General features: G+C 42.6%; 1 protein-coding gene across 3 annotated transcripts in view; it reads right to left on the reverse strand.

Moving 5' to 3' along the window:
* Positions 1 to 17,974, reverse strand: part of LOC136697540 (inter-alpha-trypsin inhibitor heavy chain H3-like) — a 32,246-nt gene extending 14,272 nt beyond the window's left edge. For all 3 annotated transcript variants that reach the window (XM_066672723.1, XM_066672722.1, XM_066672721.1), the window contains exons 1-12: positions 17,882 to 17,974; positions 17,506 to 17,669; positions 17,305 to 17,409; positions 6,317 to 6,479; positions 5,601 to 5,711; positions 4,978 to 5,106; positions 1,979 to 2,095; positions 1,657 to 1,825; positions 1,382 to 1,492; positions 840 to 1,021; positions 571 to 750; positions 346 to 473 (exon numbers count right to left, since the gene is read on the reverse strand). In XM_066672723.1, the coding sequence (XP_066528820.1) occupies positions 346 to 473; positions 571 to 750; positions 840 to 1,021; positions 1,382 to 1,492; positions 1,657 to 1,825; positions 1,979 to 2,095; positions 4,978 to 5,106; positions 5,601 to 5,711; positions 6,317 to 6,479; positions 17,305 to 17,409; positions 17,506 to 17,669; positions 17,882 to 17,956 (1,634 nt within the window). In that variant the 5' untranslated portion in view covers positions 17,957 to 17,974. The remainder of the gene's footprint in view (positions 1 to 345; positions 474 to 570; positions 751 to 839; positions 1,022 to 1,381; positions 1,493 to 1,656; positions 1,826 to 1,978; positions 2,096 to 4,977; positions 5,107 to 5,600; positions 5,712 to 6,316; positions 6,480 to 17,304; positions 17,410 to 17,505; positions 17,670 to 17,881) is intronic.
* Positions 17,975 to 24,472: the final 6,498 nt, after the last annotated feature.

Below are 24,472 nucleotides of genomic sequence, written 5' to 3' on the forward strand. Positions count from 1 at the left end.
TTCAGGTGATAAAGGCAATGCTTAGACCCCTTACACTCCTTGGGGCCTGGTTTTGTATTTTGTAGCTGTGCCCAAGGACCAGCTGACGCCATGCCACATGACTTTAACTATAAGCAGAGGAATTCCTCATAACATTAAACATCAAAAGAGCTCAAGTTTTACCACCAGCTCATGTCTCTGTTATAATATTAAGCTCTTTAAACTCTAGATTTATACCACAATGCATGAGAACAACATCAAACTATCACTTTTCATTTTTTAAGCAAGTGCTGCACTGAGTCCTAATTATAACATTTCTCCTAAATATGGAGCCGTACTGGCAAATGCACTTATGTTTGCACTCACTCTTTCTCCAGTAGCTGTTTCACTGTGAGGTAAGCCCAGAGTCGCTGGATGAACTTTTCCTGTTGAGGTGGAACTCCAAGGACATCTTTCATTGACACAATGTCCTCGTATTTTACTATCTTGCTTTCCTACAATAAGAGAAACAACCCACTGTGAGAGAAGTTTCCAAAAAATCAGCAATATACTTCCTTCAGTAGTACGTTATAGAAACAGGAATGCTCTTACAGAGATGGCAATGACAGTTGTTTGGAAAGACTCCAGGCTGTTGTCTGTGATTTGTCCGGCTACTACGATCTCTGAGCCGTTGTAGTAGTGGCTGAAAGTGGTCTGGGTGAGATTTCCTGCTCCAGTGTAGTTCAGCTGAACGTCAGTTAACAGTGGAGTGGCTACTTCCTCATAGAAACCCTACAGAGCATGAAGATGGTTCTGAAACTCTGAACAGCTACGGTAATGAAATGGATTTAACCAGGAATAACTGGAACATCCTTCACTACCTTCAGCTGTAGATCAGCATCTGAATCCTCATAGATCCGAACAGCACGTCCACTGTTTTCCAGAGCCATCTTCTGCAGGAATTCAAAGTTAACGTCAAATCCAAACCCCAGGCAGTACAGAGGAAACTTCCCTCCGATGGCCTTTTTCACATTCGTCTGAATCCTCTCTATGTTAGTTTCACCTGTAAGAAATAGGGGTTTATTTTTTCCAGTGTGGAAACCCAGGGAGACAACAGTATCTTAAATCACTATTCAGGGAAAACAGAGTAGCTGAGTAAATAAATAAATAATTGTGTAATTCTGTAGAAATAAAATTACACCAGTCATCTTTCTACCAGTGTCTGAGCCCCAGTTCATTCTGTACATATATGGGATTGCTCGAGAGCAACCTCTCCCAACTCCAATTCCCAGAATGCTCTGGGGTGATTGTCTGAACTAGGATCAGCTGAAGGGATGGCTATTTAAATTCAAGATAAACACTGAGAAGGTGCTGGACTTCTGTAGGGAAGCAGCTAATAAAAGCAGCTAATGTGCTTTCCCACCTGAAGTGGGGTCTCCATCTGTAAGCAAGATGAGGATAGAGGCAGATCCTTTTCTTGGATGTCTTTTAATCATCTGCACTCCCTTCAGCACTGCAGCATTGATGTCTGTGGCTGAAGAAGGAAATACATCTATTAAAACATGTGTGAACCAAAAATAAAAATTATTCTTTCCCACCCCCTCCATGTTAAAGAAGATGAAGGATTATTTTTTATAGTTCATGGTTTCAGTTTACTTTCTTAACAGAATGTTAGTTCATGAATGGGAGGAATCTCACATCCGCGATCTGTAATCTTTCTCACAAAGTCCTTGGCCAGCTGCAGGTTTCTCTCTGAGGCCTGGAGGAGTTCAGGCTTCCAGACATCTACGCTATTGTCAAAGGTGATTAGCCCAAAGTGATCATCCTTAGAAAGATCTTCCAGGATCCTGAGCATTGCCAAACGTGTCTATGGTGGAAGCAAATCTACATCAGCTAATGTGATCGGTCTTGAATGTTACAATCTACTTAAATGAGAATGAATTAAAGTGTCAGGAATTCTCCCATGTCTAACACAGATTTAAGTGCCAAACAACATGCTTGCTGTTTTTATGTAATGCACCTGCTTAATTTTCCTGCCGTACATGGAGCCACTCTTGTCGATGATAAAGATCACATTTTTTGAGATCCGTGGAATATCCGTGGGTGAGAAGTAGTGGACAAAGTAACCATTTGATGCCTGTTAAGGAAAAGAGAATAAACAGGAAAAGAAAATCTCTTCACATAACAGGACATGTTCTCCTCCATTTTAAAGACATGTTTGGTTCATAATGAAACGTCTGCTTTGAAATGACTTACTTTGCCCCCTGTCTAAACAAACCTGTATAGAATGCCCATTTTCAGTCCCTGCTTCTTTAAATGATAATGAGCCACGTGCTGTTCACCTTAACCCAAGCTCACAGCAGTGAGGAGCGAGAAGCAGAAGCTCTGGTTTTTAGCCGTTTTTGCTCAGTTCTCTTTCTTCTACCTTCTAGTTTTCTTCATTTTCACTCAGTTTTCTTATTTCTTGGCACTGTAGTGGAAATAGTTATGCACACATTGCGGTGGCAATGTGCACTACATAGCGGAGTCAATGATAATTAATTATTATTTTGTTAACACAATTAGGCGCACGGTGGCAACCTAATAATTTCACGAATGAAAAGTGTGTTCACACTAATCATTAAATCAAAACAACAGTGAAATGACAATCATCGCTCACATTCAAGGCTTAATTTAGGAACAGTTCCTAGTTATGAATTAGAGGTGGGAGGAACCAGTTGTGAGGCCCGTATCTCGTAAACAGGCCGCTCTTATCGCTGAAGCACAAGGCTGCGCTTAAATTATTAGTGTGCGATTTTCTTGTACAGGAATCATAACTTCTGATCACGATTATTAATCTGAGGCCTTACTGTTGGGCGCCAAAATTAAATAATATATGTAGTGGAAAAAGTTATGCACAGGTTGCGGTGGCATTAGCACTACATAGCGGAGTCAATGATAATTAATTATTATTTTGTTAATAATTATTTAATTCATTTTGCTAAGCTCCATGTTTGGGAGCCATTAACTAATATGTAGTGTCCTTACCTGTTTTAATTTTAGCTTAGACAAGTAGGTCATCTTTACATATTATACAATAGAATTAGCTAGAATTAACTATTATTAATGAATTATGCTCATTGATCATTAATTATGCTCATTAATTAGACATTCATATAATGTAATGGATTACAGCGATATATGAGGGAACAGGGAGATTGATATGAGGGAATTTCTCCATGATAATTATTACCCTAAGTTCTAAGAAAGGCTATTGTTTATCCCAGCAAAGTTTCAGTACCAACCCATGAGCCATGAGAGACATGAGACCATGTGACCTTACGTATCCGGAGAGGGACAGGGAGCATGTCGCTGGCGGTGCCTTCCGGCACGACTTCCTGGAGCATTGCAGATGCAGGCCTTGGGCGTTCCTTTTCTCCCAAGGCTTTCAGACGCAGCCGTCGGAGCTGGTGGCGTTCTGAAGGTCTCTGTGGGGATTCTTCATCGTTGCTAATCTTCCGCCTTGTGAGAAAGAGACACGTCCATGCAGGTCTCTCCTGGGGCCTCATCTCAGAAGATCATTCTGAGGGTACATGCAGTCGTCCTCTTTGTGGCGTTGGCGTCGTTTTGAGGGTCAGAGGTCTAAGGTTGCCTTAATGCTCTGGGTGTGGCGTTGAAATTTCGCTAGAGTTAAACTGTAGCTTTTCTTAATCTGTAGTTTCTATCTGGATAAATATTAAAATAGGAAAATCGGTTCTCTCTGAACCATGAGGAGCCAAAGACTGTTGAAGAGGGCCATGAGAGAGCCTACACCTGCAGAGCAGGGGAGCTCTCTGACTACCCTATCTGAGAAGCAGATAGTCTTTTGGCGCCACAGGTTTTTAACCAGAGTTTAGAAAACCCACCCCGAATACCTGATTCATCCTCAATGAGGGAGAATTTGAGCTTTTCTTGCTCCTGATTGGCTGTTTCCTGTACCTTGATAGTGGCATCACATAGAATTTATGACACTTGACAAGACAAAGACTTGACCATCCCTGGTGAGTGAATATCTCAGGATTCTGAATCATACTTTGCAATATAAAAGATTATATGTTAACACAAAGTAATACCATTAAGAAAAAGACAACCATGTTCTATATAATTATTAACCAACTAAACACATAGTATGTGGCTACCTTGGTTCTACATAAATTCATATAAACAAAAATGACTTTAAACCCATGTAAATAAATCCCACCCATTTTGATTGTCCAAATGGAATTAATTTCAAACAGTTGTGCACATATGCAACTTCAAATTGTTTTAAACCAATGGGAATTATGTTTTAATTAAAGTTAAACTGATCCTAAGGAGTGTCTCTCTGCATCCTGCTTTTGAGAAGAGTTCCATTATCCCCCAAGACCCGGTCATAAACTTTCCTTGAAAGGACCTGTCAGTGTCAGTTTTATGACTCTCTGACACAGACAGCCAAGCACCAGTTTGGGGCCAGTTCTTTCTGAAAAGCTTATCTTCAAATTCCAATCTTGCTTGGTGTGTCTCTGAAGCGAGCTAAGGTTTGGGTATATCAAATACTCTTGGAAAGTCACAATTTCTTATTAGAAATGAATACACATTCATCATATCATACTACAGCACCTATTGTGTCTGTTTTTCTGTTTTAACCTCGTCTTTGTGCTCTCACATAAACGCGGGTCCTGTGCTGAGATAAGACTGGGGGCAGGGCAATTTGAAAGTCTCTGCACCTGATCTCAGAAGTGGAGCAGAATCAGAACAGCTCATTTTATATCATGTATTACGATTTAGGTAGCACACAGAAAACTGACTGAGAGGTCTTGTTTCTGTGTGTGCATGTGTGTTTGTTTGTGGGCTCCAGATCCACACAATAATGTGCAGATGCTCTGAACAAGGTATTTATTCATGTCTCCATTACATCATTACATTTTAAATGGATGGTTTCCAATTGTTTGGAGAAATCTACACTTTCCATGTTTGTGTGAAGTGTGAAATTCAGCTGTGCTCTACTGTACATTTTTGTACCTGAATTTCTCCACTGGGTTTTTGTCTCACTACATCGTAGTTTATGATCAAGTCTCCTTTCAGTCCGTTTTCTCCACAGCCGTCACACTTGATCTGCTGCTCTCGAGTTGGGTAGAGTTTCACCCAAACCTGGAATAAGGCTTAAAATGATTAGCGCTTCCCCCCGCCCCCAACTTTTTTAGTTACTGCATTTTAGATAATAATATTTGACCCTGAAAATGTGATGTTTTTTGTTATTTGACAATTAATAGATCAACTGAAACTTACAATGAAACGTTTCTCCTTTTTTCCATTATTTTGCAGTTACATCTACACACGCATACACCATTTCCAAAAAGCTAGGATGCCGGGTGAAATGTCAATAAAATAATGGGCAAATTATTTACGTATATAAAAGGGTGTGACCTATGAACACTTTTGGGTCACCAATCCACCTACCAACATGTGTTTTTTTTATAGTGCACAAGTATTTTTCAGTCAGTGACAGGTATGTAGTAGTTAGTAGTAGTAACTCCAAGACGCTTTTACTAATGAGTCATACTGTTGAAATCCATGCAGAATGTACTGAAATAAACAAGGCCTTCCCTGAAAAAGAAGCAGACAGTGATATAGTGTATCCTCACCTCTTCATCAGATCGTATAATAGTCAGGGCATTGGTCAGTTCTTTACTCTTCAGTCCTCCTTTCACATCCACAAAGGAAATCCCTGGAGTCTCACGGATACACACATCAATCTGACAGAGAGACATTAAGTTAATTCAAATCTACATTTAAAAGAGCTAATCACACAAAATCATTGAAAAGGGTGAAATTTGAAGATAATTAAAAAAATTATATAATTGTTTATGTATTGTGTTAAAGAAGCTGCTCCTATTTCAGTGAATGTTTTTGCAGATTTGGGCTTCTGATGCAGGTCCCAGACAGCTTTGTTTAACTGATTGAATGGAATATTTTTTTTTACAGTGTGTAAACACAGTGCAAGGGAAATAAGTAAATATTTAATTTGGCCTGTTTGCATTTTATCATGGTAAAAGTACTGGGGCTCATTTCCCAGACAGGAACTAAGCCTAGCTCTGGACTGCACAACATTTTGATTTAGTTTTTATTTTTGAAAGGTGGATATAGGCCCAGACTAATCTTAATCACTGTCTGGGAACCCGGTCCATGTCAAAATTATTGAAGTGTTGTATGAATATATATTATATGTTTATCTATCTTAGTTTTACAAAAATGATCATTAATCATTCAGTAATTACATATAACATGATATCAGACTGTTTAAATGTAGGTAGGTTTGTGTGGGCGGAGCTTCTGAGGCTTGGACTAAGATCTTCTTCACCTTAAAGTCTGCCACCGTCTGCATCGGCTGGGCGTTGATGAGCAGCTGATATTGTCCAAGGCGTCTTATTAGCAGCTCCTCGTAGGTGAGTTCAAACGTCACTTTACTGAAAGCACCCACCGTCACAGAGGTTTTAAACTCCTCCAGAGTCCGTCCCACTGAACTGGAGTGACAGACACACTGCGTTAATGCTGTAGTCAACATTGTGGCCATTGAAGGAAGTCAGGGTCTACGCTGAATTTCTCTAGAAATTTCTGACAGAACTTCTGATTCCACCAACCTCAGGGTATACAATGAAACATATCTGTTTCTTAAAAACATTCATCATAGGGCTGAAAAATATGGCCAAAATTATTATCACAATATATTCCTTATACTCCAATATCGATGTGAACAATATAAAATCCACTGAAAATGTCATCATCATTCATCACACACAAACCTATTGGCTTTGTCAGTATTATTATTTTTAAAGTAAATTTTAAATTGAGTGCGGTGAACTGATGACAGTGCCCAATAATGAATGTCAGTCAGTGACAGATGTTGTAAATAATGTACAGGTGCTGGTCATAAAATTAGAATATCATGAAAAGGTTGATTTATTTCAGTAATTCCATTCAAAATGTGAAACTTGTATATTATACTCATTCATTCCACACAGACTGATATATTTCAAGTGTTTATTTCTTTTAATTTGATGATTATAACTGACAACTAATGAAACCCCAAATTCAGTATCTCAGAAAATATAAATATTGTCAAACGGTTAACATAATATTAACACAAAACACCTGCAAAGGCCTTTAAATGGTCTCTCAGTCTAGTTCTGTAGGCAACACAATCATGGGGAAGACTGCTGACTTGACAGTTGTCCAAAAGACGACCATTGACACCTTACACTGACAGGGTGAAGACACAAAAGGTCATTGTAAAGAGCCTGGCTGTTCAGAGAACTCTGTGTCCAAGCACATTAATAGAGAGGTGAAGGGAAGGAAAAGATATGGTAGAAAAAAGTGTACAAGCAATAGGGATAACCACACTCTGGAGAGGATTGTGAAACAAAACCCATTCAAAAATGTGGGGGAGATTCACAAAAACTGGACTGCAGCCGGAGTCAGTGCTTCAAGAACCACAGCGCACAGACGTATGCAAGACATGGGTTTCAGCGTTGCATTCCTTGTGTCAAGCCACTCTTGAACGTCTTCAGCATCAGAAGCATCTCGCCAGGGCTAAAGAAAAAAAGGACTGGACTGCTGCTGAGTGGTCCAAAGTTATGTTCTCTGATGAAAGTAAATTTTGCATTTCCTTTGCATATCAAGGTCCCAGAGTCTGAAGGAAGAGAGGAGAGGCACAGAATCCAAGTTGCTGAAGGTCCAGTGTAAAGTTTTCACAGTCAGTGATGGTTTGGGGCACCATGTCATCTGCTGGTTCAAGGTCAACACAGCCGTCTACCAGGAATAGAACACTTCATGCTTCCTGCTGCTGACCAGCTTTATGGAGATGCAGATTTCGTTTTACAACAGGACTTGACACCTGCACACCAGTGGCGGATGCTGGTCTTTTAAGGAGGGGAAGCTCAATTTCGACCTACATCATAAAATGTGTTGGTTTATTTATACGTAAATTCTACCCTCCGTTCCTTTTCAAGAAAATGATCTATGACCCTGTCGTACCAACAAGGCGTCTTTTCCAGGGACTTGACTAGTGTCCTCTCAATGGCCAGCAGAGCTAGGCTGCTTAAACGGCCTTGGCCCATGTGAAGTGTGTCCGCCTGTGAGTGCTTTGTGAAAGTGGAGGGGCTCAGCAGCACCCGCTGGACAGAAACTGGGATAGAAGTCAGAAAGGGTGATTGAAGTCTCCAAACAGAAGCAGCTACAAAAAACCCCACCAGAAATAGAAGCTCAATTTGTCACTAGTCGTTTTTAACAAAGAAAATGCCGCTAAGAGGATTAAGAAAGTCTGGTTCAACTCAGAAAATAATTAAAATATAACGCTCCCATGGATTTCTACACCAAAGGATCGCTGATTTGCTCATTTCGCTGTCAATCAAAAAGGGATTCAGCCTCAGACAGATCATCCAATCATCATGCAGAATCTGAGCGTCCGGGCCAGCCAAGGCCAGCCCACTGCTCCATAGACCCAAGAGACGCTGAGCGTCCGATGGGCGGGACAAAGCCCAGCATTTATCCAATCACTCGTCTCGTTTCGCTGCACTTTGCTGCTTCGCTAATGAACTCTGTGGACGTCCACACTGTTTAAAACACCATGAAGGGAATGATTGAGAGGAAAGCCGCGTCTTTACCAGTGATAAGAAGCTGATTCTGAACAAAAGTTGAGCGCGTTGTAGTGCATATTTATTCACTGACATGTACACACAACAGAATATATTTGATCACTTATTTTTTTACATTTTAGGGGAAGCTGAGTTTCCCTTGCAGTCTTAGAGCAATCGCCTCTGCTGCACACAGTGCCAAAGCTACCAGTACATGGTTAAAGGACCATGGTGTCCCTGTTCTTAATTGGCCAGCAAACTCGCCTGGCCTAAACCCCATAGAAAATCTATGGGGTATTATTACGCCAGACCCAACAATGCAGAAGAGCTGAACCTGTGTTCTCATAACACCTGAGCAGTGCCATAGACTGGTCGACTCCATGCCACGATGCATTGCTGCAGTAATTCAGACAAAAGATGCCCCAACTAAGTATTGAGTGCTGTACATCCTCATACTTTTCATGTTCATACTTTTCAGTTCACCAGCATTTCTAAAAATCCTTTTTTGTATTGGTCTTAAGAAATAATCTAATTTTTCTGAGATACTAAATTTGGGGTTTTCATTATTTGTCAGTTATAATCATCAAAACAAAAGAAACAAACACTTGAAATATATCAGTCTGTGTATAATGAATGAGTATAATATACAAGTTTCTCTTCTTGAATGGAATTACTGAAATAAATCAACTTTTTCATGATATTCTAATTTTATGACTGTGATGGGAAAATGCAATACAACATTGTAATGAGATAATAATGATGATAATCCACCAATATACTCTATAATGATTGCTATACGCAGATACATCATGATTGAAGTATAGAACATATTGTGCTTAAGCTCATGACCTTAAGTGCTTATTACATAATGTACTCAGGACATGACCCTGGAGTAGTTTTAAGCAATTTTACTGGTGGCTTTATTAAAAGCAATTCTTTTGCCCAAAGCAGTTGTTGTGATTAAGTGTCAGGCTCACATTTAAGACACTTCAGAGATTGTCATAGGGCAGCACGGTGGCGCAGCAGGTAGTGTCGCAGTCACACAGCTCCAGGGGCCTGGAGGTTGTGGGTTCGATTCCCGCTCCGGGTGAATGTCTGTGAGGAGTTGGTGTGTTCTCTCCATGTCTGTGTGGGTTTCCTCCGGGTGCTTCGGTTTCCTCCCACAGTCCAAAAACACACGTTGTGGTAGGTGGATTGGTGACTCAAAAGTGTACGTAGGTGTGTGTGTGTGTGTGTGTGTGTGTGTCTATGTTGCCCTGTGAAGGACTGGCGCACCCTCCAGGGTGCATCCCTGCCTTGTGCCCAATGATTCCAGGTAGGCTCTGAACCCTTCGCGACCCTGAACTGGATAAGCGGTTACAGATAATGAATGAATGAATGAAGAGATTGTCATGGGCAATGCCCTCACAGACACAGCAGCCAAGCACGCCACTCAAAATGATGCATTGTTTTCTCTCTTACAGGAAGTCTGTGTTCCGGTCCATCTTTCTCACTGAACTCACTTCTCAGTTCTCAGATGCTTGACGTAAGGATATCTTTGTTTTCAAAACAGAGTATGACAGGCCTTAGATGGACCATGTCTGCCCTCTGTGTGTTTTTCAATTTTCACTCAGAAATGTTTTGAGAAGTGCCTTATTTGTGTCCAGCATTACGCAGCACAAGGGATTAAAGTAACATCAGGGGCACATGCTCCATCCAATGAGCCATTCGAACATTTACAGATGGACTTTTGTGTGAGGGAAAGAAGTATTGTTTGGTGATAGTGGACATGTTCTCCAAATGGGAGGAATGAGAAACAGGGCTCAATTGGGTGCAGGCACTGCCACTGGTCTTAATGTATGCACATGCGAGTTAGAGTCAGAGCAGATTTAACACCTTTTGAAATTCTGTTTGGCAGACCACCAAGATGAGGGTTGGATCCACCAGGATATTTGGATGACAGCGGATTGTTGGAAGACCATATGTTGATCTATTGTAAGAAATTACTAATAACTATACGCTCTGTTCACTCAGGCAGCAGCAGCTCTGCTCAAACCATCTGAGGTTAAGTTACACTCCTTGAAACAGGAGACTGGGTGGTTATACAAGATCACAGGCAAAAGCATTGGAAGCAACAGCGGTGGTTGAGTCCATTCCAAGTCCTGCTGACTATGGAAACCGCTGTGAAATTTAAAGGAAGTGAACCTTGGATCCATGTGACCGACTGCAAGAAAACTTCAATGATTCAAAGCAACAATAATTCTGTAAAGCAAGAATGAATGTTTTTTGAGTGTTAATAATTTGGCTGATGTTACTGGCAGCAACTTTGTAAAGGCTATTTCAAGGTTCAGGCCATCTCTGCACGGAGACCATACAATCTGGTATTAATCTCTGCCATCGGGTACCTCACTAGCCACACGCTCCATTTAAACGATGGTAACATGTTTTAAAATACCGCTGTTAAAACTTGCACCCACACTGATGCGGGCGTTTCCCACTTCCACATCCATTATTAGCGACCGGGTTGGAACACGCGCACTGCTCTTAATGGCCCTTTATTGGAGGTTCTGGGGTGGAAGATGTCTGTTTTAGAAGGAGGGGTGTAATTTATCTCTAACATGACGGTGGTATTTACATTGTGCATGTTTTCATTTCTCAGTTCAATAATATGAATAATGTGTTGTATTTGGGTGCTTGGTGTTATTTTAAAGTGATAAAAAGTGATTTTTGTTTCTTTAGGAACTGCATGTTCCTGGCTTACCATACCTTCATGGATGGTATATCCCAGGTAGGGTTAATGAGGGGAAGGTAATTAAGCATGAGGTGTGAGGAGGAAAGTTGAGTTGGAGTGGGCCAGCTTGAGGAGAGGCTGCACTCAAGATAGCTCAAGAAATTTGTGTTTTCTTTTTCCTTTTTTTCTCTTTGTTTTTGGTAATCTCACCCAATAAAACAAAAAGATAAACTTACTCTGCAGTGACTGTACCTCTGCCAGTTATTGATACACGCAACATCTTCACATTTGGTGGCAGCGGTGGGATTTGTGTGCAACCAAAGAAACTGGAGGACAGGAGTGCTAGGAGGTACCTCACATGGCAGGAGATGGCCTACAGGAGATTGGCAAAGGGGGACGAGGATCAACCCTCTGAGCCTGCAGAGGTGCTACCGGAGATGGAGACAGTAGTGGAGGAGCGGATCCCAGAGGAGGGAACCCTGGCCTCACTCTATCAGCTGCTGCAAAAGACTGTCAAGTCTAAGGAAAGGGAGGCTTTCAAGCAGGAGCAGCGATGGACGAGTGTGCAGGTCCAGCTGAACCAGCTACGGGATGATCTGGAGGCAGATCGAGGTGAGGGAGCAAGGACAGAACGACAGGGACAGGAAGGGCAACCACCAACAGAGGAGGACAGCGCTACCGGGCTACCAGATACCAGCCGATCGGTGGCCAGTGCAGAACCTCTAGCATGGACCAGGGCGATGGTGCCAAAGCTGGAGGAAGGAGATGACATAGAGCAGTACCTGGCAACATTTGAGAGACTGGCATCAGCGTACCGGTGGCCAAAGGAAGACTGGGCGATCTACTTAGTCCCATATTTGAGTGGGAAAGCACGTGGGGCGTATGTGGCTATGGACATGGGGGAGTCAATGGACTATGACAAGGTAAAAGATGCCATCCTTCGGAAATATGAAATTAATGAAGAGGTTTACAGGCAGAGATTTCGGAATCCAGACATACGGCCTGGTGAGACCCCCCGTGAGTTATACCACCGCCTGAAAGATTTATTCTGGAAGTGGATTCGACCTGCTGAGAAGACAGTGGCAGGCAGTAGCGAGGACCTTGTTACAGTTGTTTGCAAGGGTAGGAATTCCCAAAGAGATAGTTACAGACCAGGGGACGGCCTTTTTATCAAATACTCTTAGACAGGCTTATCGGTTTCTAGGGATAAAGGGTATAAGGACCACTCCCTACCACCCTCAGACTGATGGCTTAGTGGAGCAGTACAACCAGACTTTGAAGGGTATGCTCCGAAAATTTGTGGCTACCAATGGCAAGGACTGGGATTGCTGGCTGCCATACTTACTGTTCGCCTACCGGGAGGTACCCCAAGCCTCAACAGGATTTTCTCCTTTTGAACTTCTTTATGGACACTAGGTTAGAGGTCCACTGAACATTTTGAGAGAGACCTGGGAGGAGCCACATATAGCCCCAAAAAACAGTATACTCTCCCATGTTTTAAAGATGAGGGAGAAATTGGAAGAAATGGCAGATTTGGTTCGGGAGAACATGAAGAGTGCTCAAAAGCGGCAGAAAGTCTGGTATGACAAAACAGCCAGACAAATGACTTTCCAGTCAGGACAGAAAGTGCTTTTGCTACTACCCACCACAGAGAACAAACTGCTGGCACGGTGGCAAGGACCGTATACAATTCTTCGGAAGATGGGTCCTGCCACCTATGAGGTGGATATGCCGGGAAGGAGGAAACAGACACAGGTCTTTCATGTCAACCTGCTGAAAGAGTGGACAGAGAAGCAGGGGCTACCCAGCTTACAGCTTTTTGTACGAACTGTGGAGGAGGAGGAGGAGGAGGAGGAGGAGGACTGTCCTAAGCAGTTTTTCCCAAGCCATCAGGAATCAGCATCCTTGAATCTGTCCCACCTTTCCCTACAGCAGCTGAAAGAACTTGCAGCAGTTATCCCGGCAGAGTTGTTCCAGGAGAAGCCTGGGGCTACGACAATGGTGGAGTACTCCATTTCCTTGAGAGATCCTACTCCATTTCGGCAGAGGATGTACAGGGTACCTGAGCGCCTACTCCCATCCCTCAAGTAGGAGTTAGAGGTGATGCAACATCTTGGAGTAATTGAAAGGTCCTACAGCGAATGGAGTAGTCCGGTCGTGCTTGTACCAAAGAAGGATGGTTCCATCAGTTTCTGTATTGATTTCCATCAGCTAAACGCTCAATCCCACTTCGATGCATATCCGATGCCCCGGATAGAGGATCTGTTTGAGCGCCTAGGGAAAGCACACTACATCAGCACACTGGACTTGAGTAAGGGCTATTGGCAAGTACCCCTGGCAAAAGAATGTCGGCCATACACAGCTTTCCGGACAGCACAGGGGCTCTTCCAATTTACAGTGATGCCCTTTGGTCTCCAAGGGGCCCCGGCCACTTTTCAGAGATTGATGGACTGTGTCCTGGCAGGTATGGAGGCATTTGCGGCCGCATACCTTGATGATATTGTGGTGTACAGCTCCACCTGGAAGGAGCATCTTCATCATCTAGAGGAAGTGCTGCAGCGGATCCACCAAGCAGGGCTGACTGTCCATCCGCACAAATGTGCTCTGGCCCGTCAGGAGGTGAGGTACCTGGGACACGTCTTGGGTCGTGGAGTGATTCGTCCACAGATGGACAAAGTGGAGGCCATATAGTCCTGTCCACGGCCTCAAACAAAAAAGGAGCTCAGATCCTTTCTGGGTTTGGCAGGCTGGTACCGGAGGTTCATTCCAGGATTTGCAACTCGAGCTGCCTCTCTCACTGACTTCACCCGGAAATCTGGGCCGAATCAGATTACTTGGGGTGCGGAACAAGAAAAAGCCTTTCGTGATCTGAAGGACATGTTATGCAAGGGCCCTGTCTTGCAAAGCCCAGACTTCAGTCGACCATTCGTGGTACAGGCTGATGCCTCTGGGGTTGGCCTTGGGGCGGTTTTGCTACAAGGAGAAGGGGTGGACCAGAAGCCAGTGGCTTACATCAGTCGCAAACTCTTTCCCAGGGAGACCAGGTATGCTGTTGTGGAACTGGAGTGCTTAGCTATCAAGTGGGCACTGGATACTTTCCGATACTATTTGTTGGGTAGAACTTTTAGATTGGAAACAGACCATCGAGCCCTTCAGTGGCTGGACCAAATGAAAGACTCAAATGCCAGAATTACTCACTGGATTTTAGCACTGCAACCGTACCGGTTCCAGGTACGGTATCGTGAGGGAACGAATGCAGAATGCAGTGGCAGACTTCTTATCTCGCCACCCTGGTGGCGAGCCTCAGAAGGAGAAGGAAATGTGAAAGGGGTGAATAAACCCCTCTCACTGGCTCTCAGCCCCATGAGCCTGGACATATGCTTTTGAGAGATGAAACACTATTTACACACACACATTTCATATATAAATATCACTTTGTTTAATAATATCTGGGTAAGTGCCTGCTAAAACTCACATTGTTCCTCACGGGGCGCGTTGGTCTCGTGGTCGCTTCAGTTTTCGCCATGTTATATGAATCGGCGTTTTCATTAACATCGTGTATCCGTTCAGCGTGTGGCCATTTGTTTTCATAATGCCGTGTTCTGTATGTTGATAGGTGGACGTGTGGCTAGTGAGGTACCCACTACCACACGCTCCATTTAAACGATGGTAACATGTTTTAAAATACCGCTGTTAAAACTTGCACCCACACTGATGCGGGCGTTTCCCACTTCCACATCCATTATTAGGAACCGGGTTGGAACACGCGCGCTGCTCTTAATGGCCCTTTATTGGAGGTTCTGGGGTGGAAGATGTCTGTTTTAGAAGGAGGGGTGTAATTTATCTCTAACATGACGGTGGTATTTACATTGTGCATGTTTTAATTTCTCAGTTCAATAATATGAATAATGTGTTGTATTTGGGTGCTTGGTATTATTTTAAAGTGATAAAAAGTGATTTTTGTTTCTTTAGGAACTGCATGTTCCTGGCTTACCATACCTTCATGGATGGTATATCCCAGGTAGGGTTAATGAGGGGAAGGTATTTAAGCATGGGGTGTGAGGAGGAAAGTTGAGTTGGAGTGGGCCAGCTTGAGGAGAGGCTGCACCCAAGATAGCTCAAGAAATTTGTGTTTTCTTTTTCCTTTTTTTCTCTTTGTTTTTGGTAATCTCACCCAATAAAACAAAAAGATAAACTTACTCTGCAGTGACTGTACCTCTGCCAGTTATTGATACACGCAACATCTTCACATTGTCCGTGTGCAATAGAAGTGGGACATTTCCCAGGGCATTGTTTGATCACGTGGGTTGTTGATCAGAATCAAAAGGTGTACCAACAGGGCTCGGATTACAAAGCCATGCATCAAAATGTGTATATGCATCTGGTAACTCAACGGAGACCAAGGGCTGATATATTTTGGCTATGGTCACCTCAGATCACCTCAGATCAACCGTTCCTTCACATTGGACAGGTACGTGTGCACTAGTCATGCTGGGGGAACCAATAATTATTTTCTCTATATTCAAATGATCAGATTTTGCATCTAAAAAGGTCATTCACAGATACAAAAGATATTTCCTGGGGGACCATTTAATTTATCTGTATGCTATCTGCATTCCAAGGAGAGTCCCTGATAAATTCAAAGCATGAAACCCTGTGGCACCTGGGTTTGAATCTATTTTAGTATGGGTCAAGGTACAATCAACAAGTTTTAGCCAACATGACTTTTGACACATTGGAGGTTCTGGGAGAACAACTGCATTATGTTTCACAAATGACCTATTAAACCAACTCGCCCTTGATGTGATCTTGGCCAAAAAGTGAGAGGTGTGTCACATGTTTGGTCACCACTGCTGCACATTCATTCCTAATCACTCAGCAGCAAACTGGTCATTTACTAAAGCTATGGAAGAACTGACAGCTTTCACACATGAATTCTCTGGTATAAATGATGATGTTATCTTTTGCATTTTATTACTTTACATTGATGTATGATTAAGATGTTCCATATTTCATGTTTAATTAATCATAAAAAGGGAGGGAAAGTGCTTAATATTGCACATCTGTTGTTAAATTAGAGAAGTAAGATTTCTAGATAGGTTAGAGAAGACCTAGCCGTCTGCAAACATTATGCTGACAAGAGAAAACAATACAACAGAAATATGTATAGCATAAGACGCCAGTTTGGGAGTTGTTTTGAGCAATGAGACATGATGTAATAATGACCGAATGGTACACATGACCATTGGTGTACGTGACAAAGGTCCTATATATACTGCAACAAATGTTTGAGTAAACTAGAGATTGGAGGGAAAACTTGACTCTGTGTCTTTATTCCTCTGATTTCTCCTCGCACCTGAGAATCATTTTGGAACTCGGTCTTCCTTTCTGGTTGCAAGACAACTGCCATAACAATGACCAGCACAGATTATGCTGAAAATGATACATTTTCTCTCAAGCTTAGACCAGGAACTCCTAATATGGGCATGACACCATCTACAGGATGATACACTTCACCTCTTCATTGGTGTAGAACCTTCAGTCTGACCTCAATCATAAAACCATTTTTCATTTTAAAAATATAAAAAATTTTCACCAGATAATTAGCAACCTTAGGATGCCTCTGAAAAAAGTGAATGAATAAATGTATTTACACGGCTACAGAGATTTTCTAAACCCGAAAGTGCTTCCAACAGCCTCCACCTGCACCTATATGCTCTAGTTTCCTCACCACACATCAGATATTAGGTACAGAGGACACTAGATGGAAGTGTCAACCGAAGGAGTGTTATTAATTCAGTACAGTGTCCCTGTCACTGCACACAGGCATTGGGATCCACACATACCACAGATACAGCGCCCTCTGTTGGCCCCATCTACACCAGCACCACCCAAACTTCCCTAGAAGCAGGTCTTCCATTCAAGTACTGCATCTGGGTGTTCTAGTGTTGTGGTTGCTGATGTGTGACACAAGTTAGCTGTGTCTAACATTTGTAAAATGTTTACCTGACGATTCCTGCGCTTTCTCCTCGAGACACAGCCTGACTGTACTGCTGCTGAGCCTGTTCTTTCTCCTTCACAACTCCATCGTACGTCTTACCCTCCATGGTCCTAGAACAATGCATTGTTTTAGTCGACAATAACTTGTCACGTATGACAATTTAAATCCGAATAAGAACAATGTTGATATGAGGCATGTTTACTCACATCCTGAATCTGCTGATGAAGGCGTTCTTAGGAATTTGAACCTGAAAATGGACTTCTTTGGACTCATTGAGGCGGTTTGCCACTCGGCTGGTGATGACGGTGACGGCGTAGCGGCTGGTTACTGTGGAGTTTATGTAGAAACTGTAGATGTCTATGTTTTGTTCCTGAAAACAAAATGCAGTTCCTGAATGGGTATGTTCACGTGACGATACATATCTGCTATGTGTACTGTTATCTACTTTGCAACAGAAGTTTTTTCCCTCTGCAAATATTCAGTAATGTACAAAAGACAAGAGGCTTCATTTACTTGAATTAGATATGAGAAAAAGTCCCTTATCTTTATTACCCCGCTAAATGAGGATTGTACTCCAAGAACCTTGGTTGTTGGAGCCGCGCTGACACAGATGAGTAACAAACCAAACACAGCTAAACTGAGAGCACCTCGATCCATGGTGATCCATACAGGACTTTGGATGACACACAGGCTTTTATGTACACCTCATACACACTGCTATTGGTCAGCACAGATAAACTAAACACAAACACCCTTCCAGTCATCCACCTTTGTAACAGCTTATGTAAATATAAGCAGAATCAGTATGGTGCTAAACAATGCTGCACTTTCTACTTTTCTCTACTTTCTAGATAGATAGATACATAGATAAATAGATAGATTCAACTTTGTCATTGCTCAGTAAAAAATAATGAAATGCAGTTAGCATCTACCAGAAGTGCAAATAGTATTGTGTAAAGACAGTTGCAGTTGCAGAAAAAGGTGCAATAATAGGAGTACAGGAATCAGTATGTCAAGCCAATATGTAAAAAAAATATGTAATATATACAGTGGAACCTCTACCTACGAACTTGATCCATTCCGTGACCCGGTTCATAAGTAGAAAAGTTCATTTCTCAAGTCAATTTTCCCCATTTAAAATAATGGAAATGCAATTAATGTGTTCCAGCCCCCACCCCGAAAGTCACCCTTTTTGCACTGATATATGTTTACAACACTCTCAAATTAGTAAAAAAAATACATGTAGCGTTACTAAAAGTAAAAAAGAAATACAGTGGTAACAGTAATAAAAAAGAAATAAAAAAGTTAAGTGGTTACATATCGCTACCTTGAAGACGTGACGACTGTCTGGAGGAGTAACACAGGCACTGGCTGTATGATGGGAGGTGGGGGTGGGTGGAATAACGGAGAGTAGGCGGGTGAATGTGGGGAGACAAAGCGTTGATACGGCTTAACTTAGCACGAATTTCGATGTCTGCTATTTACACTAATGCTAAATTGCTAAAGCTACAATGTGCTAATCTTAAAAGCTCACTCAAGTCTGGGCGTGCTGGGAGACTTGCATATTGGGGTCAGTGGCCATTTCCAGCCGCCGGCTCGGCGGAGGCTCGGGTTCATTTCTAGAGTCATGGTTCGTTGGTGGAGGCAAAAAATATTCAAATGCTCGGTTCGTATCTTGGAAACTTCGTTAGTATAGGCATTCGTTAGTAGAGGTTCCACTGTATATATAAAATATAACGTGGTGGAAAATTAAGACAGAAATAAGAAAGCTGAGTCGTTGAGTCGGCATCAAGTAAAAAAAAACTATTTATTTAATGGAGAGAGAATGCTACACGTAGCACCGTTTCCTCTCTCTCTGACCCGCTTAACAAACTGCATCTTTATACCCATGGCTCTCTACCTCTGATTACCATAGCTCTCATTTCTTTACCTTATATGGCTTCGAACCAATTTACCATTGTTCAAATTCCATTTGCTTTTTTTGCACGATCAATCGCATTCTAATGTATCCTGTTCTCAGTATGACTCCGAGCCATTTTACCATTTGTTTAACTCTCTTTTATATATCTTTCACCTTTCACAATGCACTCTGTGCACCCCCTCTATTCAGTTGGTCTCTTCTCTGTGGTCTGGAGACAGAAGGAGCTGATTGGAAAGGTGTCAATATGCTGTTATTTGAGACACACACACACACACGTAAGTCTGCTGTTTCACACAGAGAATTAGGAATAAAACAATTTCAGTTACACAAGCATACATGGTCATTGGTGATTAAAAATATCTCTATTGATTACGAATCATTTCAATAAACAAATTCCATCACAAACAAAATATGACATACTATGCCTATAGGAGTAATTTGAATATGAATGTTAAAAGAATATTGAATAGAATATGGGGAGTATTTATAATAAATATTTATATTAATATACAGAAAATACAGAATAAGTATATGCTAGTGTACAGTGTATATACAGCATTCTTGAAAATTTGTTAAGTGTACACTATGCGTGATTGCTAAGTAAAAATGAATGGGTTTATGGACAGTACAGGTAATGGTCAGTAGTGTTTATTGGCTTACTGTGGAGGTCAGCAGGGTGATAGTGAGGGGAAAGAAGATGGACTTGAATCTACTGGTTCTGGCACAGATGCTCCTGTACTTCCTTCTGATGGTAGGAGGTTGTACAGTGTGTGGCTGAGGTGGGAGGAGTCACTGATGATGATGCACGCTCTGCACAGGGCAGTGCTGTGCCAGGGAGCTTTGCCCCAATAATGTGCTGAGCATTCTTCACCACCTTCTGCAGGGCCTTCCTGTCAGCCACAGTGGAGTTGCCACACCACACATTTGGCCCGGATGCACTCAATGGTGCAGTTGTAAAATTATGTAAATCTAGAGCTGAGCAATTAATTGAAATGAATTCAGAGGTAATGTTGCCTATAACATTCATTCATTATCTGTAACCGCTTATCCAATTCAGGGTCGCGGTGAGTCCAGAGCCTACCTGGAATCATTGGGCGCAAGGCAGGATTACACCCTGGAGGGGGCGCCAGTCCTTCACAGGGCAACAGACACACACACACACACACACCCCTACGGACACTTTTGAGTCGCCAATCCACCTACTAACGTGTGTTTTTGGACTGTGGGAGGAAACCGGAGCACCCGGAGGAAACTCACACGGACACGGGGAGAACAGACAGTCACCCGGAGCGGGGTTCGAACCCACAACCTCCAGGTCCCTGGAGCTGTGTGACTGCGACACTACCTGCTGCGCCACCGTGCTGCCTTGCCTATAACAATTTTTTTTTATTCTGTTCAAAGTATATTTTTATTTTGTTAATACATCCCTCCTGTGTGTTCATGTACTGTTCCTATAAAACCACACTGTTGTGGTGAAGTCATATGACTCTGCCCCATCCAATCTGTCACATGGAAGCACCATGGAGGAGAACCTAAACACAGAGGCCGGTCGAGCGACTTGAGCACCTCGTATCTAAGAAAAACTCTGCGTCTGTGGTTTGGATGTGTTTTGATTTTAGTGAAGACCACACTGAATGTAGAGAAGTCAAATGTAAACACAGGAGGAATTGTGTCAGCAGCAAAGTTAATGCCCCAGTCAGTTTCACACTGAACACAATCACACACTGAATATGAACAGAGCATGAATCAAAAACAGAGCTCACAGCAACATTAGAAACTTATATCCCACCTTAATACTGGAGCATATTTAAGCCTCATCAGTGAAAAATGAGGCAAAAAACTAAATCAAAATAATCATAGTTCACTGACAAGTCTTGTACTGTAAATATGCTCCAGTATTAAAGGTGGGATATTTATTTTGAATGTTGCTGGGATCTCCGTCTCTGTTTTTGAGTCATGCTCTGTTCATAATTGGTGTGTGATTATGTTCAAATGTTAAAAAAAAGGGAGGATTAATTTTCAGTGACCAAGTCTGTTTAACACTTGAACACAATTATTGTGCTTGTATGTGTGTATCAAACCTCTCACACTCATCACCAAACCCTCTCACACTCATAAAATAAGAAAAAATAACATAAATAGACCTGACTGACTAAAATAACATCATTTAAACCTTAAACAGGCCAAAAGAGTAAAAAAAAATATTAATTCCTTCTGCAGGGTTAATGAAGAATCTTCTTATCAACAGTTGCATTGGCTGCTGGTTGTTGCAGACGTAGTAATGTGTCTACCATAATGTTGATGTCATTGGGTGAATTTATTATGTCTGATAAGAAGTCCACAGCCTTGTTGCATTTAACGTGGCTGACTGGGAGGTCCATTTGTTAGGAAAATACCAACAAAGGGGAGGGGCACATTGACTATAAGGCTTAAGCAATTAAAACGTTAATAATTAGTTTGAGAATGAATAATAATCACGCTAAGTGAGTACTTCAGGATTTTCAGGAAAATTAATGAACAAAACTGCACACACTGTGATTTCAAATAATGAGTTTTATTAACAAAGAGAAGGATATTTACTTAACATAGCGTGATCTTGAAATCTCACGGCATCAAAGCAGGGGAAGCCGATTCGACTGTAGCGATACGCTAGGCACTCTAACTTGTGACTAATGTGTTGCTAACTGAGGTTTAATTAATACAAAATTTATCAAGAAACTTGATTCAATTTTTCAGCTCTGGATATGCGTAAGTTTAGCTTACTTTTCGTCGATTGTCTCCACTCGTTGCGTACAAAGGCTCTCTGAGGTCCTGGGAGTGATGGCGTCTTGTTTGATTTCGCGGTCTCGGAAGTTTCCAGGCTGAGTCAGCGTGGAGGTTTTCTTAGTCAGTTGAGTCGCCTTGGCGTACTCGGAGCGTGATGACGCTGGCGGCAGGATCCTCTGGCTCAGCAAGCAAATTGGGTACCAGATATAGGTTATCGTCTTGGTATGCTACAAGGGATGTTGTCTTTACTCGAACGTAGGCAGAATCTTGCCAGAAGCCAACGTTGACAACATCTTTCAAACGGTATATGTTTTCAGGCGCCATTATGGGAAGGTTAATGATGAATTCTAATTCTCGGTCTTGAGGATTAACGTAAATTGGGATAGCGCTACCTAAGGTATAGGCTAGGTGGGCCTGGAGATCAGTAACTACTTCTCGAGTTGCTGTAGATAAAATCTCCTGTACTAAGGATAGAGGCACCAGGTAGGGAGGAATTCTCCCCATGGCTAGGCTATCTACAGAGGAGCTGATTTCTTGTAGCATATCAGACAATAACATAAGGTGCTGCTGCTGTTTGTCTAATTGGGTTTTAATGTTCGGAATTTCAGCTTGCAGTTCCCCTACTTGACGTTTAACAGTGGCTACATTGACGGCATTGACAGCGGACGTTCCGAGACTCAGTAGTGATCCCACAGTTGCAGCTGCCATTAGCAATCCGCCTATGAAGCGTTTAGGTCGTTTGTTAAAACCATTTAGTTCCGATTGCGTTACGGTGAACTTTTGTAGCTGGCGGAGCATATGAGTTGCGTCGGCTTCAGCATGGCTGATAGCTTCCTCAGTCCATCTAACTCCGTTCCGGCCAGTCTGCAGAGTGGTTATCGGTAGGTTTTTGCTACACGCTTCGGCGGGATTCAACCGTACAAATACTCTCTGGGTATGGAGGCGGCAATTAGTGATTAGCAGTCCTGGCTGGTCTTTCAGTATTATCCCTGAGTCAGGACCTGGTTTGATCACTTCAAGGAGTACGGCGGTTCCTAGGGAGCCGACGATCAGGAGAATGAGCAGCGGGGCCATCCTACCGGAAGAGATGCTCATGGTTAGATTTAGGGTATTTACGGCGAGTCGTTTAGACAAATTATAAAAAATTTTCACGATACCCCCCTTTTGATAAAAGTTTCCTAGGGTAAACACTCTACAATAATTGACGATGAGGGACTAGGGTCTTGCACCCTGAGTGTCCTCAGTCTGGTTAGAAGCTTGTTGCCTGCTAAAGAGTGAGAGAAAAAGGAATAGGAGAACTAAGGTGTGAGTAGAAGGTTGTAGTTGTTTGTTAACTAACACCCTTCCTGCCTTTGGTTCTGTCGTTTATGATCTAACACAAGCGTTAGTATCCCCTACAAGTCCCATGGGGGTTGTGTGTGGTCGGATTTGGTTGCGGTGGACCCATTTGAGTTCAGTACTGCCCCGAGCTTTGTTTATTTTGATCCTGTAAACAACGGGGGACAGTTTGTCTGTTATCTTATAGGGACCGGACCATCGGGGTAGGAATTTGAGGGCCAAATTCCCCCCTGTTTTTCGCGACCTTCCAACAGGTTGGACAAAGATGTAGTACCATACCTTGTCCCCTATTTGGAGTTCGTCTTGGGATGCTTTGTGATCATAGTACGCTTTGCGACTTTCTGCACTTTTTTCCAGTTTCTGCTGGGCAAAGGCGAAAGTGGCTTTGAGGTGTTTCTGCAGATCCTCCATATACTGATGAGTGGTGTAGGCTACGGCTATGCTAGCTTCACCTGGCTGATATAACAGATGTAGAGGCAGAGTCATTTGTCTCCCTGTCATCAACTCAAAGGGTGAGACCCCGACTGCATCGTGTGGGGTCGCCCGTATGGCCATCAGTACAAGGGGTAGTTTGACATCCCAGTCTCGTTGGTTTGCTGCTACGTACTTTTTCAGTATGCTAACAACAGTTCGGTTGGCTCGCTCTACCTGACCTGAGCTTTGAGGATGGTAGCTAATGTGAAGCATGGCTTTTACTCCTAAGAGTTGCCAGAGCTGCTGCATGACCTCAGCTGTGAAATGTGTCCCTCTGTCGGAGTCGACACAGTTGGGTAGGCCAAACCGTGAGAAGACATGGTTCATCAGTAAGTATGCAGTGGTTAGCGCTGTGTCATTCGGTGCGGGGAGGCATTCTACCCATTTAGTGAATGCACACGTGACTGTGAGGAAGTACTTGTTACCTCTTACTGTTCGAGTGAGTGGTCCAACCCAGTCTATCTGGAGGTTTGACCAAGGGAAGGATAATCCCTTCTTTTGCAAGGGGGCTCTATGAAGAGGATTCGAGGGTTGAAATTGGCAGCATACCAGACAGCCTTTAATGTAATCAGCCACATCTTTTACCATGTGGGGCCAATATGCCACCTGCCGGAGCGCATGGTGTGTTGCTTTGACCCCTTTGTGTCCCGCAGATGGGGAGTCATGGGCATGCA

The sequence above is a fragment of the Hoplias malabaricus genome, chromosome 5, assembly GCF_029633855.1.
Source record: "Hoplias malabaricus isolate fHopMal1 chromosome 5, fHopMal1.hap1, whole genome shotgun sequence".
Lineage (NCBI taxonomy): Eukaryota > Metazoa > Chordata > Actinopteri > Characiformes > Erythrinidae > Hoplias > Hoplias malabaricus.